At 40.4% G+C, this 27179-nt stretch overlaps 1 protein-coding gene across 1 annotated transcript in view; it reads left to right on the top strand.

The window, feature by feature from the left end:
- The window catches only part of LOC109898852 (protocadherin-15), a 207684-nt gene that overhangs the window by 101203 nt on the left and 79302 nt on the right, over positions 1 to 27179 (top strand). Inside the window, exons 16-18 of the mRNA XM_031835700.1 lie at positions 14205 to 14333; positions 23711 to 24016; positions 24424 to 24654. Of these exons, the coding sequence (XP_031691560.1) occupies positions 14205 to 14333; positions 23711 to 24016; positions 24424 to 24654 (666 nt within the window). The remainder of the gene's footprint in view (positions 1 to 14204; positions 14334 to 23710; positions 24017 to 24423; positions 24655 to 27179) is intronic.

Below are 27179 nucleotides of genomic sequence, written 5' to 3'. Positions count from 1 at the left end.
GTGTGGGTGGTGGAACTAATAGGTTGGATAAGGTATAGTGAGCAGGACTAGAGGCTCTACAGTGAAATAAGCCAATAAACACTAACCAGAACAGCAATGGACAAGGCATATTGACATTAAGGAGAGGCATGCTTAGTCAAGTGATCAAAAGGGTCCAGTGAGTGGAGAGGTTGGTTGGGGGTAACGGCGATTTAGACAGCTAGCCAGGCCATCGGTAGCAAGCTAGCATAGGATGGAGGTCTGTTATTAGCCACCTCTTGCGTTCCGTCAGTAGATTAGTGGGGTTCCGCGTGGTAGAGGGGATTAATCCAAATCACACAACAACAACAAAAATAAAAACAATAGATATAGTTATAGAGGCCCAAGAAGAAAACATAATAATAATAAAAATAAATAAATAAATAGTCCGATTGTCTATTCAGATAGCAGCCGATAAGACGGCTAACGGTTAGCAGGCCGCAGATGGGCGTTCAGGTAACGTTGCGACGGAGGAGCCAGCCGGATAACTCCTTCGGGTAGATAACGTCGGCAGTCAGTTGTGAAGGCCCGGTGGGGCTCCACGTAGGCAGCAAAACGGGTCCGGATAGGTGACTGCAGCCCAGGAGTGATTGATGGAACTCAGGAGTGATTGACGGAGCTGGCTAGCTCCGGAATAATTGATGTTTGCTCCGGAATCGACGAAAGCCGATAGTCACAAGGATAGCAGCTAGCTAGCTGTGAGATCCAGGTATGAATGTCCAGAGAGCGGTTGAAATCCAGGGACATGGAGAGAAAAATTGGTCTGGTATGTTCCGTTCCGAGCCGCGCTGCGCCTTACAAAACTGGCGATAGATTTTCGAGCTAAAGGATAGCTGATGACCACAAACCGTGGTTAGCTGAATACTAACGATTTGCCAGTAAAGAAGCTAACTAGCTTCTGAACTAGCTACCGATTAGCTTCTGGGCTAGCTTCTGGCTAGCTCCTGGCTAACTTCTGGCTAGTTTCTGGCTAGCTTCTTGGAGTTTCTAGCTAGCTTCTTGGAGGATTACAGATTTGAGGTAAATAATACTTTTTTATAAATATAAATTGGTGAGGCGGGTTGCAGGAGAGTGTTTTGAAGATGAGTTGATGGAAAATTTAAAAAAAATGTATGTGAAAAAAAGTTGTAAATATATATATATATATACGGGACACGACAAGACGAGGAGTTGATCCTAGGGCTGAATACTGCCCCCTTTGGAGGAAGTGCGTGCCCATAGTAAACTGAAAAGATTTTTTTCCAAAATTGCTAATATATGCATATAATAATAATTATTGAATAGAAAACACTCTAAAGTTTCTAAAACTGTTTAAATTATGTCTGTATGTAAAGCAGAACTCCCAGGGCAGCCTTTCTTCCAAACACCCTCTTCTCAACAGAAAAGTTGGGACAACTTTGACGTCATCGCCCCCACCCTTCCCAACCAGCTACGGATCCAGGAACAGTTTCTATGTGTTCAGCGCGATGTCTGCTTTCAAATGACGCGTTCTTTGTTAGAATCTAGCGCGCCCCTGTCCTTTGGCGGGCGAAAACATTCGGGTCACGCGAAAATACATGCACTCTATTGCGCGAGTCGGCCACTTTTTCCATGAAGCACCAATTGACTTCGGTTTGTCTGTTAGCGCTGATCTTTGTTTTACACGATTAAAACATCCTAATGCTCGATTCTGCACTTCGTTTGACCAGTTTAGTCGACATATAATATGTAATTTTGAAGTTTTGATGCGCAAGAGTGCGGGACCAGAAGTCATTTTGGGTGCATTTCAGCTGAAGCTGTTAGCATATGCTAATACAGAGACACACAACTTGAAACCAAACGATGTATTGGGTAAGTATAACTCCTTCCACGTCTTCTGATCGAAGAACATCAAAGGTAAGGGAATATTTATGTGGTTCATTTTGGGTTTCTGTGCTCTCCAAACGTAGAGGAGACATACAGCTAATATCTGAGCGCCGCCTCATATTATAGCCTAGTGAACGAATTCTGTAACGTTAAAAATAAATGTAACACAGCGGTTGCATTAAGAAGAAGTGTATCTTTGTAACTATATGTAGAACATGTATATTTTGTCATGTGTATTGCTTATGTGTATTCGTTATCTGACGTTATCTGTCGGAGCTATCATAATTTCTCCTGACATTTGAGTAGCATTTTTCAAAAATGTTGTCATTGTAAACAGAGATTTATGGATATAAATAGCATATTATTGAAAATATTTTTTTTTACTGTATAACATGTCCTATTACTGTCATCTGATGAAGATTTTCAAAAGGTTAGTGAATGATTTATTTTTAATCCTGCTTTTATAATTTTATATTTTCTGGGACAAAATGGCCGCCTCTTGTCTTTTGTTTCGGTGGTGGTCTAATATAAATGTGTGGTGTGTTTTCGCCTTAAAACATTTTAGAAATCTGACTTGCTGGGTAGATGAACAAGGTGTTTATCTTTCATTTGAGCTATTGGACTTGTATAGGTGTGGAGGTTAAATATTTCTAAGAATATTTTTTCGCATTTTGCGTTATGGTAATGAGCTGAGCCTGTAGTCACGCTCCCGGATCCGGTATCGGTAGGATCAACTGGTTTTAAGTATTCTTAAAAACACATACTTTTAGACATTTTCTCAAGTATTATTTTACTGGGTGACTTTTACTTTTACTCAAGTCATTTTCTATTAAGGTATCTTTACTTTTACTCAAGCATGACAATTTGGTACTTTTTCCACCACTGGCGTGTATGTGCGGGTGTGCGTGTGCATGTATGGGTGTGGACTTGCAAACATGTGAGCTTGTGTGTGTTTATTATGATGGAGTCCCCATGGGATCAGGACAATTACTATCTGCACCTGCAGCCCATCAGGTGTAATAAAGTGAAATACAGTTGAGGAGGAGATTATGGTGTTCGATATACATAGAGTGGGAGAGATTCTGTGCAATTGACTAGTGAGATAGAGAGAGGGTAGACAAAGAGGGCGCATCAGGAAAGAATGACAGAGCGAGAGCGAGAGAAAGAGAGAGAATGAGATAGATAGAGATGTGATTCGAGGTGCCCAAGGGTTCTGTAATTGTAACAGATCTTGTGTAACCATGGGAACGTGACAGGGTGAGAGCAGTCCCGCCCTCGTGATTCCCCTACATACACTACACGAGAGAAACACAAGAGGTCTAATGAAGTGATATGAAGTTTTTAATGTTTTATTTTTTTATTTCACCTTTATTTAACCAGGTAGGCAAGTTGAGAACAAGTTATCATTTACAATTGCGACCTGGCCAAGATAAAGCAAAGCAGTTTGACACATACAACGACACAGAGTTACACATGGAGTAAAACAAACATAGTCAATAATACAGTAGAAACAAGTCTATATACGATGTGAGCAAATGAGGTGAGATAAGGGAGGTAAAGGCAAAAAAAAGGCCATGGTGGCAAAGTAAATACAATATAGCAAGTAAACCACTGGAATGGTAGATTTGCAGTGGAAGAATGTGCAAAGTAGAAATAAAAATAATGGGGTGCAAAATAAATAAATAAAATAAATAAATACAGTAGGGAAAGAGGTAGTTGCTTGGGCTAAATTATAGCTGGGCTATGTACAGGTTCAGTAATCTCTGAGCTCTACTTGGCTGGTTACTGTTTGTAATGATTTGTCTGCTGGGCAATTTTCTCAAATAATCGTAAGGTATGCTTTTGCCGTAAAGCCTTTTTGAAATCTGACACCGTGGTTGGATTCACAAGAAGTTAGTCTTTAGACCTATGTAAAATACTTGTATGTTTAAAAAAAAATTATGATGAGTATTTCTGTATTTGAATTTGGCGCTCTGCAATTTCACTGGATGTTGGCCAGGTGGGACGCTAGCGTCCAACATACCCTAGTGGGGTTAACTTGTTATGGCTGCAATCCCATTAACAGGATAATTGTCATCAACAACCGCTGAATTGCATAGCGCTACATTCAATGAATATTACTAAAAATATTTATATTCATGAAATCACAAGTGCAATATAGGAATACACAGTTTAGCCTTTTGTTAATCCACCTGTTGTGTCAGATTTTGAAAATGTGCTTTACAGCGAAAGCAATCCAAGCATTTGTGTAAGTTTATCGATCGCTCGACAAAACATTAAGTACACTTAGCATCAAGTAGCTTGGTCACGAAAATCAGAAAAGGAATCAAATTAATAATTTACCTTTGATGATCTTCAGATGTTTTCACTCACGAGACTCTCAGTTACACAATAAATGTTCCTTTTGTTGCATAAAGATGATTTTTATATCCAAAATACCTCCGTTTGTTTGGCGCGTTATGTTCAGAAATCCACAGGAAAGAGCTGTCACGACAACGCAGACAAATTCCAAATAGTTTCCGTAATGTCCACAGAAACATGTCAAACGTTTTTTATAATCAGTCCTCAGGTTGTTTTTAAAATATATAATCGATAATACATCAACCGCAAATGTCTTTGTCAGTAGGAGAGGGAAAAGCAATGGCTACCCAAACTCTGTTGAGCGAGCAAAACTCATGCGACCACTTGACGCGATGTTATCGTTCTGGCTAATTTTTCAAAATAAAAGCCTGAAACTATGTCTGAAGACTGTTGACACCTTGAGGAAGCGATATGAAAAGGAATCTGGTTGATATCCCTTTAAATGGAGCAAAGTGAGGCTATGGAACATGGGGTTTTCAAAATAGAAGCCACTTCCTGTTTTGATTTTCCTCAGGGTTTCGCCTGCAATATCAGTTATGTTATACTCACAGACAATATTTTGACAGTTTTGGAAACTTTAGAGTGTTTGCTATCCAATACTAATAATAATATGCATATATTAGCAACTGAGACTGAGGAGCTGGCCATTTACAATGGGCACCTTTTCATCCAAGCTACTCAATACTGCCCTGCAGCCATACGAAGTTAAGCTTGTGGCCCTGTGTCTGAACCCCACCCTGTACAACTGGGTCCTGGACTTCCTGACAGGCCGTCCCCAGGTGGTGAAGGTAGGAAACATCACCTTCCCTCCGCTGATCCTCAACACTTGGATCACACAAGGGTGCGTGCTCAGCCCCCTCCTGTACTCCATGTTAGCTCATAACTAAGTGGCCAAGCACGCCTCCAACTTAATCATCAAATTTGCAGATGACACAACAGTAGTAGGTTTGATTACCAATGATGACGAGACAGCCTACAGGGAGGAGGTGGGGGCTCTGGAAGTGTGGTGCCTGGAAAACAACCTCTCATTCAACATCAACAAAACAAAGGAGATTATCGTGGACCTCAGGAAACAGCAGAGGGTACACCCACCTATCTACATCGCCGGGACCGCAGTGGAGAAGGTGGAAAGCTTCAGGTTCCTTGGCATACACATCACTAACAAACTGAAATGGACCACCCACACAGACAGAGCCTCTTCAACCTCAGGAGGTGAAAGAAATTTGGCTTGTCACCTAAAACCCTCCCAATTTTTTACAGATACCCAATTGAAAGCATCCTGTCGGGCTGTATCCCTGCCTGGTACGGCAACTGCACCGCCCACAACCACAAGGCTCTCCAGAGGGTGGTGCAGTCTGCCTAACGCATTACCGGGGCAAACTATCCACCCTCCAGGACACCTACAGTACCCGATGTAACAGGAAGGCCACCCGAGCCATTGCCTGTTCACCCCACTATCATGCAGAAGGCGAGGTCAGTACAGGTGCATCAAAGCTGGGACCGAGAGACTGGAAAACAGTTTCTATCTCAAGGCCATCAGACTGTTAACAACCATCACTAGCACATTAGAGGCTGCTGCCTATAGGCATAGACTAGGAATCAATGCCACTTTAAGGAATGGAACACTAGTCACTTTAATAATGTTTACATATCTGACATTAGTCATCTCATATGTATAAACTGTATTCTATACTATTCTATGGTATCTTAGTCACTTAATAATGCTTACATATCTTGCATTACTCAACTCAAATGTATATACTGTTTTACTATACAATTCTACTGTATCTTAGTCCGTTCCGCTTTGACATTGTCGTCCATATGTATATAGTCTTAATTCATTCCTACTGAGATTTGTGTGTATTGGGTATATGTTGTGAAATTTGTTAGATATTACTTGTTAGATATTACTGCACTGTTGGAGATAGAAGCACAAGCATTTTGCTACACCCCCAATAACATCTGCTAATTATGTGTATGTGAGCAATACACTTTGATTTGACTTGTCCTTAACCCTCATATAAGGTGACTGCCAGCCTATGCAAATCATCAGACCTCACCACGGCCACAAATTATTGGGCTCCAACCGTGTTTTCACTTCAAAGGCTGTCGTGGTGGTACCCTGGCCATGTCTTAGGGACTTGGGTTACAGAGAGGGGAGATCACAGACAACTAGTTCCTCTGATAAATAAATAATAGGAGCTCATTAATCAGCATCAAACTGATGGCCACATCCAGAAATACGATGCTGTAGCAGGGAGATTCTGGGCTTTAATAGCGCCCGTCCACGCAAGACCCACACCTCATTAGCCTTCAGGAGCTTGGGTATGTGAAGTCCATCATAGAAGGTTTAGTCTGCTCTGTCATGAAATGTGAAGGAAGAGAGGAGGCCTTACATTGGATGTAGCTATTATTTTATAATCTGTTCGGTTTTTTCTCAGAGCTCAAACTCTCAGAAAGAGAGATGATGTGAGGATGTTGTAAACCTTTGACCTCTCAGAGAGAGATGACGTGAAATTGCATTACAACCTGTAAATTAAATAGATGTTTATTTTTATTTCATGTAATGGACATACACAAAATAGTTCAAATTGGTGAAGTGAAATGAAATAAATAACTTGTTTCAAAAAATTCAAAAAATGTTTAAAACAGAAAGTGGTGTGTGCATATGTATTCACCATCTTTGCTATGAAGCCCCTGAATAATATCTGGTGCAACCAATTACCTTCAGAAGTCACATAACTAGTTAAATTAAGTCCACCTGTGTGCAATCTAAGTGTTACATGATCTCAGTATATATACAGCTGTTCTGAAAGGCCCCAGAGTCTGCAACACCCCTAAACAAGGGGCACCACCAAGCAAGCGGCACCATGAAGACCAAGGAGCTCTCCCAACAGGTCAGGGACAAAGTTGTAGAGAAGTACAGATCAGGGTTGGGTTATAAAAAAAATATTTAAAAAATTTAACATCCCACAGAGCACGATCCCACAGAGCACCATTGCATCCATTATTAAAAAATTGAAAGAATATGGCACCACAACAAACCTGCCAAGGGAGGGCAGCCCACCAAAACTCACAGACCAGGCAAGGAGGGCATTAACCTCTCTGAACCACCCATCCTGGATCCAGGATGGGTGGTTCTACGCAAAAAAAACACATTTTTAATTCCAGGTTGTAAGGGAAGAAAATAGGAAAAATACTTTCACAAGCCACTCTACCTCCTGGGAATTATTTGTCTTACATTTAGTTTTTTTCCTCCCTTTTTCCCCAAAGGAGGCCATGTAAGCACGGCATTACCTCAATGCCCTGTGGGATTATAGATATTGAGCATATTCAGCTATATTTCCCATTGTTTTATACGAGTGCCTTGGAGGTTTGTGTACTGGTGTCATTGTTTGAAGGTTAAAACCTCTTTAGGATAGGGGACTGTTGCGTCCCACTTGGGCAAAAAACAAGGAAAATTTAGCGCGGCAAATAAATTAAAAATTATATAAAAATCTAACTTTCATTAAATCACACATATAAGATACTCAATTAAAGCTACACTCGTTGTGAATCCAGCCAACATGTCAGATTTTAAAAAGGCTTTTCGGCGAAAGCATAAGAAGCTATTATCTGATGATAGCACAATAGTAAACAAAGAGGGTAGCATATTTCAACCCTGCAGGCGCTACACAAAACGCAGAAATAAAATATAAAACATGCATTACCTTTGACGAGCTTCTTTTGTTGGCACTCCAATATGTCCCATAAACATCACAATTGGTCCTTTTGTTCGATTAATTCTGTCCATATATCTCCAAATGTCCATGTATTTGACGCGTTTGATCCAGAAAAAAACAGCTTCCAAAAAACGCAACGTCACTACAAAATATTTCAAAAGTTGACTATAAACTTTGCCAAAATATTTCAAACTACTTTAGTAATACAACTTTAGGTATTTTTAAACGTTAATAATTGATCAAATTGTAGACCGGTGTCACACCCTGACCTTAGTATTCTTTGTTTTCTTTGTTAATTTGGTTAGGTCTGGATGTGACATGGGTGATGTATGTGTTTCACTTTTCTAGGGATTTTGTATGTTTATGGGGGTGTTTCCTATCTAGGTGTTTTGTAAGTCTATGGTTGCCTAGATTGGTTCTCAATTAAAGGCAGCTGTCTATCGTTGTCTCTGTTTGGGAACCATATTTCGGCAGCCATATTCTTTGGGTATTTTGTGGGTGATTGTTCCTGTTCCAGTGTGCCAGTGTTTGGTGTTCACGTTACGGGACTGTATCGTCTTCATAATTTTTGTTGGTTTGTTGTTTTTGTTCATTCTTTAAGTATTCCCATTAAATATGGATTATATTCACGCTGCATCTTGGTCCTTCTCTCTTTCACCCGAAGACAATCGTGACAGAATCACCCACCAACAATGGACCAAGCAGCAGGAGGAGCAGCGCAATCAGGACTATTGGACTTGGGAAGAGATACTGGATGGAGATGGACAATGGACGCAGCCGGGGGAATATTGCCGCCCCAAGGCAGAGCTGGAGGCAGCCAAAGCGGAGAGGTGGCGGTATGAAGAGGCAGCACTGCAGCACGGCTGGAAGCCTGGGAGGCAGCCCCAAAAATGTATTGTGGGGAGGCACACAGGGGAGTGTGGCGAAGCCAGATAGGAGTCCTGCGCCAACTCCACGTGCTTACTGTGGAGAGAGAGGGCGTTGTACTGGTCAGGCACCTTGTTATGCGGTAGAACGCACGGTGTCTCCAGTAACTGTGCTTAGCCTGGTGCGCTGCATCCCAGCTCCCTGCATCTGGCGGGCTAGGGTGAGGATCCAGCCAGGGCAGATGGTGCCAGCCCTGCTTTCCAGACAGCCAGTTGGTCTCCTCGGGCCAGGATATCCTGCGCCGGCGTTGCGCACTGTGTCTCCCGTATGTCTGCACAGCCCAGTGCGTCCTGTGCCTGCGCCCCGTTCGTGCCGGGATAGAATCACCATCCAGCCAGGATGGGTTGTGCAGGCCATTAGCTCGAGACCTCCAGTGTGTATTCACGGTCCGGTCTTTAGTGAGAACTTTAGTGAACAGACAGAGATCTAAAAAAAAAGATTCTGAATGGTTAGTCCTCGGTTTTTGCCTGCTACATAAGTTCTGTTATACTCACAGACATGATTCAAACAGTTTTAGAAACTTCAGAGTGTTTTCTATCCAAATCTACTAATAATATGCATATCTTATATTCCTGGCATGAGTAGCAGGAAGTTGAAATTGGGCATGCTATTTATCCAAAAGTGAAAATGCTGCCCCTATACCTTAAGAAGTTAACTGCACTATACTTGTACACTGTACATGTATTACCAGCAATGGAATACAGATGCTCCTCCTCCTCTATTGGAGGGACTGCCACTGCCATGTCCTATCCGTGATGATAGGCTTTTGGATACGGGTCCCTTTCTATCACAACGGTTCACAGGGAGTGCCAAGGATGAAGCGAAATAGAGCTCTGCCCTCTAGGAAATTCATATTTTGTGATAATAATTCAACACTGCACAGCAGAAATGTGGGTATTTAAGTCTGTGTTGTGGTAAAAAGCTGTATGAGTTGATTCTAGTGGAATCAACACCACATGGTGTGGTTCTTACTTGACTATGTTGGGAGGGGCCTTATCATATTTCCCAGCATTCTTTGTTGCAGGTTTCTTTTTAGAATAGTTTGTTTTAATATCAGGATTTCTGCATGCAAATTGATTTATCAATTGATCTTATACTACACAAAGATAAAAAACAATTTTCTAAACTAATCCAATCTATATGTGGTTGAACTTATTCAACCGTTATTCAAATGGTTTAGGTAGCCTCATTTATCATTCTTCCCTACATTGGCAGTCATTTTATCTGCAAATTGAAAGTGATTAATAGTTCCAATTGTTGGATATCCTAACATCTGTCTGGATTCCAGAAGGAATTGTATAGCACTTCACTAGCCAGCGTAATGTATCGTTGCATTTCCTTTACAAGCAGCTCATATATATTTTTGTACATAATTTTGTACACATAAAAATGGCATAAAAACATAGAAAACAGCATTTGAATATTACATTTAAATTTGTTAAAAAGTACATGTTAAAAGCAAACATGAATAAAAACACTTTCTTCTAAAACAATCTGTAAAAGCCATTTAACATTCGTATAAATTATTTAACAAAGGTAAAACATTTTTAAAACATGGTAAAAAGTAACTTTGTTAAAAAGCTGTCTTCAGTCCTTTGTACCGTAATGGAGTGGATTCTTATCAAACTCACTTGGTGAAGGCTACAGGACTGACAGCCATTAAATGCAAAACTCATGTCTCTGTTATTAGCAAACACAGTCATGGCTGGTACCTCCAAATTCACTCAAACGGCACCCTGGGAAATAAATATGCAAATAAGGCTTTACACCCTACTACAGTCTTAAAACAACACCAACAAATGAGTCATTGTAACAAAACAGGTCTTAATTCCCTAACACTGAGAAAGTGTAATAGCATCAGCTCTAATTAAGAGTTCATTTAAAGGTCCAGCCGATTCTTTCTCAATATCAAACAATATAACTTGTAAGAAAGTGTTACATTTGAACACTTTGGGAGTTAAAATTCCGAACCCAAATTTGCTTTGTGTACTGTATATCCACAAAGATAATTAATAATAATTCATTTAATTTGTAAAGCGGTTTTCTCAAACCCAAGGCACAGAATATTTTTTTTAAATATATTTTTATAAAAATAATAAAAACAATAAACAGACCATTGTAATCAGACAACAATCAAAGCTGTATACCGGTGTTGTCAAATCCGGTGGACAGGAGAACAGAATTAACATAGGTCCTTGAAAGCTTTTCTGAACAGCTCAGTCTTTAGCTGTGCCTTAAAACTTCTTGATACTACCCATCCCTCATGTGGGAGCGTAACGTAGCCTCAAACTAATTAGCATAACGCAGCAGACATAAATCTTCCTAGAAAATGTTCCTATTCATGAAAATCACAAATTAAATATATTGAGACACAGTTTAGCCTTTTGTTAATCACACTGTCATCTCAGATTTTTAAAATATGCTTTACAGCCAACACTAGACAAGCATTTGTGTAAGTTTATCATGGCATAATGCTATGGCTAGGCTCTGCTAGCATCAGGCAACATTTTCACGAAAATAAGAAAAGCAATCAAATTCAATCATTTACCTTTGAAGAACTTCAGATGTTTTCACTCAGGAGACTCCCAGTTAGATAGCAAATGTTCCTTTTTTCCAAAAAGATTATTTTTGTAGGCGAAATAGCTCCGTTTGGCTGAGAAATCGACCGGAAAATGCAGTCACTACAACGCCAAACTTTTTTCCAAATTAGCTCCATAATATCGACAGAAACATGGCAAACATTGTTTAGAATCAATCCTCAAGGTGTTTTTCACATATCTATTCGATAAAATATCTGTCGGGATAATTGGTTTCTCATAAGAAGCGATTGGAAAAATGGCTAGTTGTGTACTTTACGCAAGATTTTCTGCCGGAGCCATGTGGTCCCTTACGGCTATTCTTCAACATAAATGCGTAAAAAGACATCACAATGCTGTAGACACCTTGGGGAATACGTAGAAAACATAAGCTCATTCGTAGCTCATTCACAGCCATATAAGGAGTCATTGGCATGAGGCGGTTTCAAAAAATGTGGCACTTCCTGATTGGATTTTTATCTGGGTTTCGCCTGTAACATCAGTTCTGTTGCACTCACAGACAATATCTTTGCAGTTTTGGAAACGTAAGAGTGTTTCCTATCCAAAGCTGTCAATAATATGCATAGTATATGCATAGTCGAGCATCTTGTCGTGACAAAATATCCCGTTTAAAACAGGAACGTTTTTTATCCAAAAATGAAAATACTGCCCCCTAGTTATAAAAGGTTAAACGAGGCTAGTGTCTCTGCAGCCTTGACAGTGACTGGAAGTGCATTCCACAGCTGAGGAGCCGCACAACTGAAAGCATTATCACCCATAGTTTTTAGTGTGCTGTGTGGCTGCTGAAGGGAGATGGACCTGGAGGAGCGAAGGGTGCATGTGGTAGGATGTAGTCAGACAGATACTTGGGTCCAGAGTTGTACTCTAGATGGACTTTGGGTGTGCTAACAGCCTTAGTTGTTAGCCACCATATTGTGTTCTCTGCATAATTGAAGTCTGTTTGAATTAGCTTCAGTAACTGTTTGATTTAGTGTCTCTGTATTGACTTCATTACATAGTTTCTTCGGATAGCCTTATGTATTCATTAGTAGAGTATATTTGTCTTTGCCTAGTCATCACAGATGCTGTTATATAAGTCTGCTTTGGAGACTGATTTCCAAAACTTTCTGAAAATATTTTAGATTCTTTGCAGCTTTTACTTTTGTTTGGCAAAGTATTATTCAATTATTTACATTGTATCATTGTACAGAAGGTAAATTAATTTAGTTTTGATTTCCCTCATAGCTCTTCAATACTCTGCAAAAACACACACTCATACAGTACAGTGTGTGACCGACCGGCTTGATTCGGTCTTATGTAGCAATGGTGTTTTTTATATTGGATAAAAGTAGAGTCTCAGAGCTAGAAACTGGTATATCATACACTACAGTTGAGGAACAACGGGAAAGTAATTCTGCTTGTTGATAAACTTGTAACCTCACGTTTGAGAAAATGGGCCTTGAATTTTTTGGTACCTAATGGAGAGCTCTTCTTTGTCTACACCCATTAAGCATCGTTCACACCCTCTTAAGCTTTAGCCCCACCCACCTCTTTAAGGATTCACATGTGAGGCTATGTACTAAATAACCAAAGATTTCAAGACTAAAGGCTGGTTTATAGTACGGATGTGTTCGTAAATTTAATCTGCAGTGCCAGAGTGTCTGGGCATTCGTAAACTAAGAGCGACGCCAGATTGTCCGTTCGTAAATTCAGAGCGTAACGCTTTCAGAGCGTTCAGAGAGCACACTGGACGCTCTGGCTGAGTAGTAGGATTGATCCGAGCGTTCTGACCCAACAACAGTAGTCAAGCACCCAAGCTAACTGGCTAACGTTGACAACCGTGCTAGATACTTCCAACAATGAAAGATACTTCCAAATGAGAGAACAGCTCACTTTGACCATTTTACTCACCCTAGCAGAGCTAGTTAGGCTGTTTATCCAGAGTATTGGTGACTGCAACTGTGCTGCTGGCAACAATTTCATTATGCTTTTTTGCCAACATTTACTGACACCCGCCATACTCAAAGGGTGTTGAGCGTTCGTAAATTCATCAGTTATTCTGCGCTCTGGCACACTCAGATGAGAATGCTCTGAAATCAAAGAAGATAACTAGAGGGAATTTATCAGCTATTTGATATCTTTCAAAAAACCTGCGTTAGAAAGGATTACCTACATATACTGACCAGCTCATGTTATGAACAGAAGTGTGCTACTGTACATGGCAGATCAATCCGAACTCATCTCTCGGCATGTCCAGCCCACTGGCAAGTTCAAACCCCCGAGCTGACAAGGTACAAATCTGTCGTTCTGCCCCTGAACAGGCAATTAACCCACTGTTCCCAGGCCGTCATTGAAAATAAGAATTTGTTCTTAACTGACTTGCCTGGTTAAATAAAGGTAAAATTAAAAATTTAAAAATAAAATAAAACTCATTATCTCAGACAGTCATGACTTGCAGGAAGGTTTCTTGCTTTTTCCATGGCTAAACCAACTTGGCCCTTGATTAACAATTTTATTAGTATTTACAGATGGCATACAAGTTTGCTATTAAGGCACATGAAAGTTCATGTTCCAGAAGACATTTCTGCCCAAAAACGTATTTTGATTTAAAAAAGGTTTACATTCAATTGGAGTTCCCGTGAAGAAGTGTCGCGCGACATATGTCTCGTTTTCTGAAACGAGTCACGTATGTTTGTTTGCTTATGCACACACACACACACACAACTTGTTTTTTTCTCTCCGTTTTTGTTTCCAGACCTCCACCACCACAGTGAACATAGTGGTGACTGATGTCAACGATAACAACCCTACGTTTGATCTAACCCTACCCAGAAACCTCACTGTCCAGGAGGAGGAGGCAAACATGTTTGTGGGTCAAGTCACGGTAAGCACATCTGATGGGCTAAAGATGCACACAATATGGTAGTATGTTTTTTGAAATTCACCTGAATACCTTGAACGTGAATATGAAGAATAACAACCTTACTTTCTCCTGACATTTCCTAGCATTTCCCTTCTTTCTACCTTTCTACCTGGCACAGCTTTACTAAGCAGGCCTTCTTTACCATTTCTCTAACCCAGCTACTCCCAAAGTCCCACAGGTGTCCACAGCAACACATGTGGCGATAACTCCGACAGGCTCTAATTGACTGGAATACAATTCTTTGCTGAGTTGGGATCAAAATTATTACCTTTCCCTAGTGATATCAATATTTTGTTTTGAGCTGCACCCTGATAAATGATGACACATGAAGTGTTAAAGGGCAAGTCCACCACTTTTCAACCTCATTTTAATTATCTCCAGCACAGTATCAGTGTCTACATACCGTTTTATGAAAATGGCGCATTTCTACGTTTCTACTTTGTTTCACTTTTAACTTTGTTTGGAACATGGGGTAAGTGTATTTTTCAAAAAACAGCAACAACAAATGCTGAGAAACAAAAAAAAGGAATATACAGTTTTCCTAGGCATAACCATGTTGCATCAAGACCATGTTTAAAAAAGAAGAAATACAAACTTCCATGACATTTGCATCAATTAATTATCTGTGGAATGATTACAGTTCTGCAGAGGGATATGATAGGTAGGTCAAACTACCACTAAATTGTATGTTCACCCACACTGTGCCATAGCAGATCAGTGAATGACAATTCACAGAAAGTAATGATTTCTTTTTAAAGTGCTAGAAGGGAGATAAGGTTCATTTCTATGGGAACGGGAGCTCTTTGTGTTGCATCATGCTGACACACATTCTAATCTGTCTTCACATCCACCAACCCTGGAACACCACCAACCCTGGAACATCTGACTTTAAAGTTCCCACATATCTAATATTTATTTTCCTAAATTACTAACATAGACTACAAATGTCACAGAAATGGATAGGGGATGTAATACATCTATCAATAGCATACAAAACAAATGCATTGGTGCATTTTATACAAAAATAAATCTGTTTCTTCTCCATGGGATATTTAAGTCTGACCCTTGAGTTCCACAGTTCTGCTGGTTGTTATCCTTCTGCTGTAATCAGGGACTGACTCAGACCTGAGACACAAACTTTACTTGACACCCAGCATCATAACGGCAGGGTGGCAGGTAGCCTAATGGTTAGAGCGTTGGGCCAGTAACCGAAAGGTTGCTAGATCGAATCCCGAGCTAATAAGGTACAAATCTGTCGTTCTGCTCCCGAACAGGGCAGTTAATTAACCTGCTACATGATTCCATAACAGATATGGAATCATGTAGCAACCAAAAATGTGTCAAACAGATCAAAATATGTTTTCTATTTCAGATTCTTCAAAGTAGCCACCCTTGATAACAGCTTTGCACACTCTTGGCATTCTCACAAGCAGATTCATGAGGTAGTCACCTGCAATACCTTTCAATTAACTTGTAATTTGTGGAATTGATTTCCTTCTTAATGCGTTTGAGCCAATCAGTTGTGTTGTGACAAGGTAGGGGTGGTATACAGAAGATAGCCACCCTATTTGGTTAAAGACGAAGTCCATATTATGGAAAGAACAGATCAAATAAGGAGTCAGGATGATTGGAAAATAGCCTAGGCTCTATATTAGGCAATATAAGGCTACTATGTGAGCAAACGATGAGCAAACGAAACAATGAGCTACCTCTTCCACTTGTCCAGCCAGAGATCAATTAACCAAATATATAGACAGAGTCAGTGAAACAAAATTACATTGACTGATAAAAAATTATAATCAGACAAGTCACAGGCTTTTGGTCGGGACTATGACAGGCAACTATGCGAGTGAAGAGCTAAATCCAAGTGAATAACACGATACGAAATGTTTTGATCAGCTAATATATGAGCAAACTAGTATAAAGATGATCATTAGCACTCACCTCAATGTTGCTCACATTTCTCCAGCCTTATATCCAACCGAGGATTAATTGAAAACTAAAATCTGACATTGATGAATTTATCTAGACGAGTCCCCCAAGTTTGTCTCAAAGCAAAGCGATGGCGCTGTCCCAATCAAAACGGTGCTGAACTGATAATCTAGGTGGCCACACATGACGATTGCTTTAAATTAGTATTATGTTTGGATATGAATTTGGGAGTTTGATACAGTTTGATAATTTGATACAAGTTTTCAATTGCATTAGCTTACTTTATTCCAATATTTTCATAATTCAGTTGATCATAACTAAATTGACTTTTCCTTTCTCTGCACTTCCTCTATAGGCCCAATGGCTGTTTTCTCATCTCCTCATTCCACTGCTGCCCTCCTCTGCTGTGTTGTTCTCAACACCAGTAAAAATCAATATAGCCTACTGTTTTCTAGAAATCAGCATTTTTTTCGTGTTCAGGCTCAATTAATTTATGTAATGTCGGACCAGACCTGGGCTCGGGCTTCAGCTCTCCGCTCTTGGGTCGGACCGGAATTGAATTTCGATGAGAAGTCTAAACTGCATTCGGGTCTAGTATGCAGTGCGAAAGTATTCACCCCCTTGGCATTTTTCCTATTTTGTTGCCTTACAAAAAAAGCTTTTTTAATTCTAGTTTGTATCATTTGATTTACACAACATCCCTAAAATTTTGAAGATGCTAAATAATTTTGGGGGTGAAACAAGCAAGAAATAAGACAAAAAACAGAACTTGAGCGTGCAGAACTATTCACCCCCTCAAAGTCAGCACTTTGTAGAGCCAACTTTTGCAGAAATTACAGCTGCAAGTCTCTTGGGGTATGTCTCTACAGAGCTTGGCACATCTAGCCACTGGGATTTTTGCCCATTCTTCAAGTCAAAACTGCTCCAGCTCCTTCAAGTTGGATGGGTTCCGCAGGTGTACAGCAATCTTTAAGTCATACCACAGATTCTCAATTGGATTGAGGTCTGGGCCTTGACAAGGCCATTCCAAGGCATTTACAGTGCCTTGCGAAAGTATTCGGCCCCCTTGAACTTTGCGACCTTTTGCCACATTTCAGGCTTCAAACATAAAGATATAAAACAGTTTTTTTTGTGAAGAATCACAAAATGACTGGAAAAGTCACGTTTCGTGTGTGTATTTACATCGAATGTGTCGTCGAAAATGGAATGAGACGGAATTCACGACACAAGCGGTTCACAAAATGTTTCGTGTTAGGCTATAAAAATGGATTTTATCAAACAAAAGACCATTCATTGTGTAACAATGAGCATTGTGATTGCAAACAGAGGAAGATCGTCAAAGGTAAACAATTTATTTTATTGCAGTTTGTGAATTTGTTACGCCTGTGCTGGTTGAAATAGTTTTTTTCTATTCTTTCGCAGTAAATCATTTTTTAAATCTGACAACGCAGTTGGATTAGCAAGATTCTAGGCTTTCGACCCATGTGAGACACTTGTATTTTCATGAATGTTTAATATGACTATTTATGTAGCGATCACCGTATGCTGTCGAATTTCATCCCGCTAACGGGTTCGGTGCACAGGGAGGTTAAGCAATGGCTTTTTCTGGCCACTCTTCCGTAAAGCCCAGCTCTGTGGAGTGTACATCTTAAAGTGGTCCTGTGGACAGATACTCCAATCTCTGCTGTGGAGCTTTGCAGCTCCTTCAGGGTTATCTTTGGTCTCTTTGTTGCCTCTCTGATTAATGCCCTCCTTGCCTGGTCCATGAGTTTTGGTGGGCGGCCCTCTCTTGGCAGGTTTGTTGTGGTGCCATATTCTTTCCATTTTTTAAATAATGGATGCAATGGTGCTCTGTGGCATGTTCAAAGTTTCAGATATTTTTTTATCACCCAACCCTGATCTGTACTTCTCCACAACTTTGTCCCTGACCTGTTTGGAGAGCTCCTTGGTCTTCATGGTGCCTTCACCAATTTTCATGGTGACTTCACCAATTTTGACAATTTTGTGTATGTCCATTACATCCAAACAAAAATCAATTTAAATGACAGGTTGTATTGCAACAAAATAGGAAAAACGCTAAGGGGGATGAATACTTTTGCAAGGCACTGTATGTTTGTGCTTTGAATTTAGGGCAACTTTGTGTGAAGTAAGTACGCTAGCCCAAAGGCTTCTATGCCACAACTTGTTTGGATCATGTGCTATTTATTCTTGGGGTAATCTGCTGCTGTGCATGCTGTGAATTTTGTGGAATTGCATTTGTGTGACATTGAGGGTTATTTTTTTATTTTTATCAGGTCTTGTCATTTTATTTTGTGAGGAAATGTATAGAGTGGTCCCAGTACCGGTGTTAATCGCTAATATACAGTACCATTTTATATGACAGACCCTTTTTATGGAGGCCTGTGAAGAGCACTCATGTCTCAATAGATGGGCATATACTGTAAATGCAGTACTTGACCCTTAATCTGCATGCAGATGTTACCAATGCATGGGGTTTGCACTGCATATACAGTGCCTTGCGAAAGTATTCGGCCCCCTTGAACTTTGCGACCTTTTATCACATTTCAGGCTTCAAACATAAAGATATAAAACTGTATATTTTTGTGAAGAATCAACAACAAGTGGGACACAATCATGAAGTGGAACGACATTTATTGGATATTTCAAACTTTTTTAACAAATCAAAATTATTCCGCCCCTTTACTTTCAGTGCAGCAAACTCTCTCCAGAAGTTCAGTGAGGATCTCTGAATGATCCAATGTTGACCTAAATGACTAATGATGATAAATACAATCCACCTGTGTGTAATCAAGTCTCCGTATAAATGCACCTGCACTGTGATAGTCTCAGAGGTCCGTTAAAAGCACAGAGAGCATCATGAAGAACAAGGAACACACCAGGCAGGTCCGAGATACTGTTGTGAAGAAGTTTAAAGCCGGATTTGGATACAAAAAGATTTCCCAAGCTTTAAACATCCCAAGGAGCACTGTGCAAGCAATAATATTGAAATGGAAGGAGTATCAAACCACTGCAAATCTACCAAGACCTGGCCGTCCCTCTAAACTTTCAGCTCATACAAGGAGAAGACTGATCAGAGATGCAGCCAAGAGGCCCATGATCACTCTGGATGAACTGCAGAGATCTACAGCTGAGGTGGCAGACTCTGTCAATAGGACAACAATCAGTTTATGGAAGAGTGGCAAGAAGAAAGCCATTTCTTAAAGATATCCATAAAAAGTTGCCACAAGCCACCTGGGAGACACACCAAACATGTGGAAGAAGGTGCTCTGGTCAGATGAAACCAAAATTGAACTTTTTGGCAACAATGCAAAACGTTATGTTTGGCGTAAAAGCAACACAGCTCATCACCCTGAACACCCCATCCCCACTGTCAAACATGGTGGTGGTAGCATCATGGTTTGGGCCTGCTTTTCTTCAGCAGGGACAGGGAAGATGGTTAAAATTGATGGGAAGATGGATGGAGCCAAATACAGGACCATTCTGGAAGAAAACCTGATGGAGTCTGCAAAAGACCTGAGACTGGGACGGAGATTTGTCTTCCAACAAGACAATGATCCAAAACATAAAGCAAAATCTACAATGGAATGGTTCAAAAATAAACATATCCAGGTGTTAGAATGGCCAAGTCAAATCCAGACCTGAATCCAATCGAGAATCTGTGGAAAGAACTGAAAACTGCTGTTCACAAATGCTCTCCATCCAACCTCACTGAGCTCGAGCTGTTTTGCAAGGAGGAATGGGAAAAAATTGCAGTCTCTCGATGTGCAAAACTGATAGAGACATACCCCAAGCGACTTACAGCTGTAATCGCAGCAAAAGGTGGCGCTACAAAGTATTAACTTAATTAAGGGGGCTGAATAATTTTGAAAAGCCCAATTTTTCAGTTTTTGATTTGTTAAAAAAGTTTGAAATATCCAATAAATGTCGTTCCACTTCATGATTGTGTCCCACTTGTTGTTGATTCTTCATAAAAAAATACAGTTTTATATCTTTATGTTTGAAGCCTGAAATGTGGCAAAAGGTCGCAAAGTTCAAGGGGGCTGAATACTTTCGCAAGGCACTGTATCATCCATGTATTTTAATGCTAATCCTGAAGGATAAGTAAGGGATAATCAATGAGGGTCTATGGGTCTATTTCTAGGGAAATAATGTACGTCACAGAAGGTGTGTGTGCAACGACATGCAGCGGAGATGTTCTCACCTTCAGCAGAGTTGCATTATTTCCAGAGAACAAATAGGCTGCGTTTACGCAGACAGCCCAATTCTGATATTTCTTCACTAATTTGTCTTTTGTCCAATGAGATCATATCTTTTAACCATATTTGGGAAAAATATCTGAATTGGACTGCATGTGTAATTGCAGTCTTAACTTTTAATAGATATGAGAGACAATGAATGCTCGGCACCCTTAAAGAGCATAAAAAATGGCTGCTGACCAACGTGGTAGTGCTAAAGTGTGCTTGTTTGTTTGTCGTTCAATTAATTTACTATGTATTACAGGAATTTTGCCCGTTGAAAAGCCTGTGAGCTGTGGGGTGCATAATGATGTCAACCTTTGTGGTTAATTTGCAGATGTGACTCACCACTTGGATTCGGTCTTATGTAGCAACATTTGAATTTCTGTTTTTTACATTGGATAAAAGTAGACACTCAGAGCGACAAAATGGTATATCATACACTGCATTTGAGGAACAATGGGAAAGTAATTCCGCTTTGAAGGTTGATAAATGTGTAAACTCACTTGTAAAACTGTCTATCAATGTTTTGGTACTACTTTTGGAGATCCCTTCTTTGTCAACACCCATTCAGCATAGTTCACACCCTCTTTTTTTATCTTTGACTTTTATTTAACTAGGCAAGTCAGTTTAAGAACAAATTATTATTTACTATGACAGCCTAGGAACAGTGGGTTAGCAGCCATGCTCAGGGGCAGAATTACATATTTTTACCTTGTCAGCTCAGGGATTCGATCTAGCAACATTTCAGTTATTGGCCCAATGCTCTAACCACTAGGCTACCTGCCGTACCTTACACCTTACCCCCAACTATCTCTTTAAGGGTTGATCCGTGCGTTCTGTACTATCTTGCCAGCTATTTCCAGGCATCTAAGAGTGAGAGAACAGCCCACTGAACATGATTTGCCCTAGCAGATCTGGTTAGGTTGGTTTTGGTGATTGCAACTGTGCTATCAGATGTCCCTTTGTAAATTCAGAGCGTTTCGCGTTCAGAGTGCACACTGGACACTCTGGCCAATAAGTAGGGTTGTTCCGAAAGCTGTGACCTCACATCGACAGTCAAACACCCAAATTAACTGGTTAGTTACTTCCAGACACATAATGAGAGAACACCCCATTCTGACCATTTTACGCTGGTTAGGATGTTTTCATGTTATCCAGAGCTTTGGTGACTGTAACTGTGCTGCTGGCAACAATTGAATTACGCTTTGTTGCCAACATTTACTGGCACGGACATATTCAATGGGTGTTGAGCGTTCAAATATTAATCAGTTATTCTGCGCTCTGGCACACTAAATATGAGTCTTTTGTGAAGAAACGGAGCAAGATATATATATATAGCTAAGTAAACAATTAATGCCAACGCATGACATAACATTAGTTAGCGAGCCAGCCAGCTAACATTAGCTAGGTAGCACACTAACAGCACACTAACTTGAAATGAAAATTATTTGTCAAAATTAGAGTGGATTCTTTTGTTAGGACATGTAGCTAGCTAGCTAGCTAGCTAGCTAAACAATGGACCATAATCACAACTCATGACGTTAATAACCTGCATTGATCTACAGGTAGCTAACCAACCAGGTTCTATGGCTATAACTAGTCAAACAAATGTGTCTGAGATATGAAGAATAAGATCATACACATAATGTTAGCTAGCGACCCAGCCAGCTAAGGTTAGCTAGCTAACAGTAAGCTTCAAATGAAAACACTTTCTGTCAAAATTAGAAATGTGTCATATCTGAAAATGTAGCTAGCTAGACTATCTTACCAGTATACATCTTGGTTGGATGCGTCTCCTGTCTGATGCCATGCACAATGTAATCAAGACTGTTGTTTTCGTCATCTCCTTAGCTATTATACTCGAATTCAACTGATTTCAAAACTCGGTCCACCATAAAGTGGAGAGCATACACAAACATTAGCTAGCGAGCTAACGTTAGCTAGCTAACAGTACACTTTAACTTGAAATTAGGGTTGCAGTTTTACTACACAATCTATTTTTTTTAAGCCGCGTTGGAATTGATTACCTAGACATACTGACCAGTTCCAATAGACAGACGTGTGCTATATGACAGACCAATAAAAACTCATCTCTCGGCATGTCCAGCCCATGTCTAGCCAATCATGGCTAGCGGGAAGGTTGCTCACTTTTTCTGTGGCTTAACCAACTAGGCTCGTAATTTACCAATTTTTTTAGAATTTACAGATGGCATACAAGTTTGATATTAAGGCACATGAAAGTTCACAAGTTCGAGAAGGCATTTCTGCCAAAAAACGCTAAATTATTTTTTACTTTGAAACAGCTCTATTGTGAAGTCGTAACTTGCAACATACGCCTAGTTTCCTCAATCAGGTCACATACTGGCATGTTGTTCTTTCTTCTGTTTTCGGAAGGTTTAACACCAGGGCTCAATCTTTAGCCGTGGCTTTGAGCATTTATCTGGCTTTCTGTGTAATACAAAATGGGGGTAAATCACCCTTACCCCATCTAAGCCCTCTCTCTCTTTCATTTTCATTTGTTTCTTTGATTCTCTCTGTGCTACTCCTTCCATCCCTAGCCGGGGTTAATAACTCAGCAGTCAGGCCTTCTCTCTCTCTCCTGCCCTCTCCCTCTTTCCCTGTTACCATGCTTACAATAGAGAGGAATTTGTGTCTGCTATTCACACACAAAACCCACGATGGCACACACACTCACACACAAGCTTGCACATACTCACACACTGGAATAACAATGACCTGACACATTCATTAGGGTTTTAGAATTTGTTAAGTAACTAACTTTCTGCCTACCCTGAAGGATCCTCAAAAATGTACCTCCTATTTTCCCTATTCAAGGAATTCCCTTTATAGGAAGAGGTTTATGGCCCTTTAAACTTATTGATGATTAGTCATGTCTGTGACAAAGACACTTATCTTAATGTGAACAGAAAATTTGACTGAAATTAACACTGGGCTTTAATTTATGAGAACCATGTCAGCTTAGTAATTTTGAAGTGTACATTAAAGTGTGTGTGTATGAGTAAGTTTTAACACATTTTAACGGTGGCTTTATTCATGATATAGCACAACCCCTTGAACCTTACTGCTTATGTATTTCCAAATTTACCTTTCCCTTCTTCACTCCACATATTTACGCTTCCCCTGCAGGTCACAGATCCAGATGCAGGGGCTAACGGTCTGGTGCGCTACAGGATAGTCAACCACCCAGGTTTCTTCACCATCAATGAGAACGGCAGCATATTCACCGCAGTGCCTCTGGATCGGGAGCTCAGGAGTCAGTATGACCTGATAGTGGAGGCCTCTGATGTGGCGGTGGACCCTCGCAGGACCACCTTCACCCTCTCTGTCCTTGTGATAGACATCGATGACAACAGCCCAGAGTTCTCCCAGAAGACCTATGTTGTCAACGTCCCCGAGAACAGCCCTGTGGACACTGTGCTGCTGCGTTTCAGTGTAAGTCTGTCTGTCTGTCTGTGTGTGTGTGTGCGTGTGCAAGTGCGCATGTGTGCGGGTATGTGCTACAGCTTCACTGAGCAATGAGCATGGTGGTTCTGAGACTTAGTGTGGGTGTGGGGGAGGGGATTCTGTAGCTTCACTCTCTGTCAGGCTTTGTGCAGTGCAGTAAGGGCTTCAAACAGCTTAACTATTAAATTCACCCTTTAACATCCTTTAACTTCAAAGCGACTCCAGCTATCAGCCGATTTGGCCTCTATTTCAACTGCCATTCTCTTCCAGGCTGGTAGCAAACATCTATAAAAATGTGAATTTCATTGCAATGGTTCTGACTGCACCACCTCCACCCACCCATCCCTCTCTCTCTCTATCTCTCTCTCATCCCTCCCTCTCTCCGTCCATCCCAGGCGGTGGATGCAGACCTGTTCTCTAACGTAACGTACCGTATCAAGTCTGCGGAGGACATGAAGCTGTTCTCAGTGAACCCGATCTCAGGCGAGCTGTCAGTCCTGCAGACCCTGGACTTTGAGGACCTGGCTAGTATGGGTATGGGGGCCAACTATACCTTCCAGGTGGAGGCCGTCAACCAGGCTGGGACCATGCCCCCCGGTGAGGCCACCGTCACTATTCGGATCACGGTACGATCACGTCGCTCTGTATTCACTGCGTTTGTCATGAGTGATAGTAAAAGTTTTTTTTTAAATGAGTGCTTCACACTCATTGTTTCCACTCATGATGGTAACTAGTAGGCTAGTGCTTGAAGAATATTCAAGTTTTGGCCCTCATCAAGGTAAAAGCACTTCTTGCTTTACGTGTACAATGTTATGTACCATCATGGTCCCTAAGGACAAGTATCGGTGGTGAAGGATGCACACTAACAACACTGTAGAAGTAATAGTCATAGTCTGCTGTCACTCTTTATTCACTGTGCTCTACATATAATTTGGAAGCTTTCCTCCTATGGTTAGGATGAATAAAAAATATGTTTCCAACTACTTTACCCTCATGGCCCCCCAGCAAAAGTAGTGCTGGTAAAAATCAACAAAGCAATACTGTTTCACTGCCAGGAGCAGTAGTAACAGTTATAGACAATACATTATATTGTGCATTTGATAGGAGAAGCAATAGTTATTATTGTGGAAGCTAGAGGTGCTGATAGCAGTGATAGAAACAATCTATTTTAGAGGCAGTACGTTTATCTCAATATTTGAATATTGAGAAAGCAACTTCAGTATCACTATCAGGAGAGTAGTACTTTAGCTCTACATGAATAGCAGTCATGGTATTATGTCATATGTTGTGAATTTCATTTAATGATCACCTCATTCTACTAGGCTAGCTAAGAGACCCTTGCATTGGAGTCATGATTGTGTCTTTGTTATGGCTGATCCAAGGCTAAATGCATATTCGGAGCCACTGTGCCTTTCTACCCTTAGCCTTCACATCACAAAGGTGTGCTTTGATTTGATTTATTAGGATCCCCATTAAACGATGCCAATGGTGACAGCTAGTCTTACAGTGGTCCGACATATAACGAAAAAGACCACTGGTATCATGTCTTTTGGTGTCAGTGCTGTGTGTAGAAAAAAACATTTGTAGAGGTCCTAAAGAGCTGCCCTGCGCTACACCACACTTTACATGTTTGACATGAGAGAAGCTTCCAACATATTGATGTTTCTTATAAAAACGGTTTTCAATCAAGCTTAACACCAAGTAATTTAGTCTCCTCAACTTGTTCAACAGCCACACCCTTTATTCTCAGATTCAGCTGAGGTCTAGAACACTAGGGAATGATTGAAAACAAATACAATGTTTATTACTGGCCACCCATTCCAAAACTGACTGCAACCCTTTCTTAAGGGTTTAGGTTACTTCATTAGCTGTGGTTGCTGTGACACGTAAATGGTTGAATCATCAGCATACATGGACACAAACGATTTGTTTAATGCCAGTGGCAGGTCATTGGTAAAACTAGACTAGAGGTTCAAGAGAGCTGCCCTGCGGAACACCACACTTTACATGTTTGATGTTAGAGAAGCTTCCATTAAAGAAAACCCTCTGAGTTATATTAGATAGATAGCTCGGAATCCACAATATGACAAAGGTTGAAAAGCCATAAAACAAAAATGTTCTCAACCTTAGGTTATGGTCAATTATATCAAAGGCTGCACTGAAATTTAACAGTACAGCTCCCACAATATTCTTATTATGCATTTATTTAAACCAGTCATTAGTTATTGTCAGTGCAGTACATACTGAGTTCCCTTCTCTATAGGCATGCTGAAATAGTTTTTTTAATGATTTACAGAGAAATAGCTTTGTATTTGGTCAAACACGCCAATGGCAACAACTAGTCTTCCCGGGGTCCGACATATAACAAAAAAGACATTATAAACAAAATACTTTACAATTTACATACAGTACATTTAAAAACATCAACATGTAGTGTGTGTGTGTGTGTGCAGCTTTCAGTTACATGTCAGTACATACAGTACACACAACAAATAAATCATAGGTAAGAGATGCGTTTTACTATGAGGTGTGCTGTACTTATTTTTTTAAACCAACTTTGCTGTTCATTTGTGCTATATGAGACAGAAGGGAGTTACATGTACTCATGGCTCTGTATAATACTGTATGTTCTGGACCTGGGGACTGTGAAAAGACCCCTGGTGCCATGTCTGGTGGGGTAACTGTGTATGACAGTGCTGTGTGTAAGTTGACTATGCAAACCATTTGTAGAGGTCCTAGAGAGCTGCCCTGCACTACATCACACTTTACATGTTTGACATTAGAGAAGCTTCCACTAAAGAAAATCCTCTGAGTTCTGGAAGCAGAATGACTTTGGTTACCCTCCAGGCCTGAGGACAAAGACTTTCCTCGAGACTCAGATATGACAGATATGAGTGGCTATAGAGTCAGCTACCATCCCCAGTAGCTTTACATCTAAGTTGTCAATGCCAGGATTATTGATGGATAGCAAAAAAAATCAACCTCACCCACACTAACTTAACACAATTCAAACTTACAATGCTGTTCTTTCTTAGTTTTTTTATGCATGAATACGATGGCTCACTGTTTGTTGTTAGCATGTTCTGCCTAAGTTTGCTCACTTTGCCAATGAAGTAATCATTCAAACAATTGCCAACATCAAATGGTTTTG

This window comes from Oncorhynchus kisutch, linkage group LG11 (assembly GCF_002021735.2).
Source record: "Oncorhynchus kisutch isolate 150728-3 linkage group LG11, Okis_V2, whole genome shotgun sequence".
NCBI lineage: Eukaryota > Metazoa > Chordata > Actinopteri > Salmoniformes > Salmonidae > Oncorhynchus > Oncorhynchus kisutch.
This window is presented reverse-complemented; position numbering and strand designations above follow the sequence as displayed.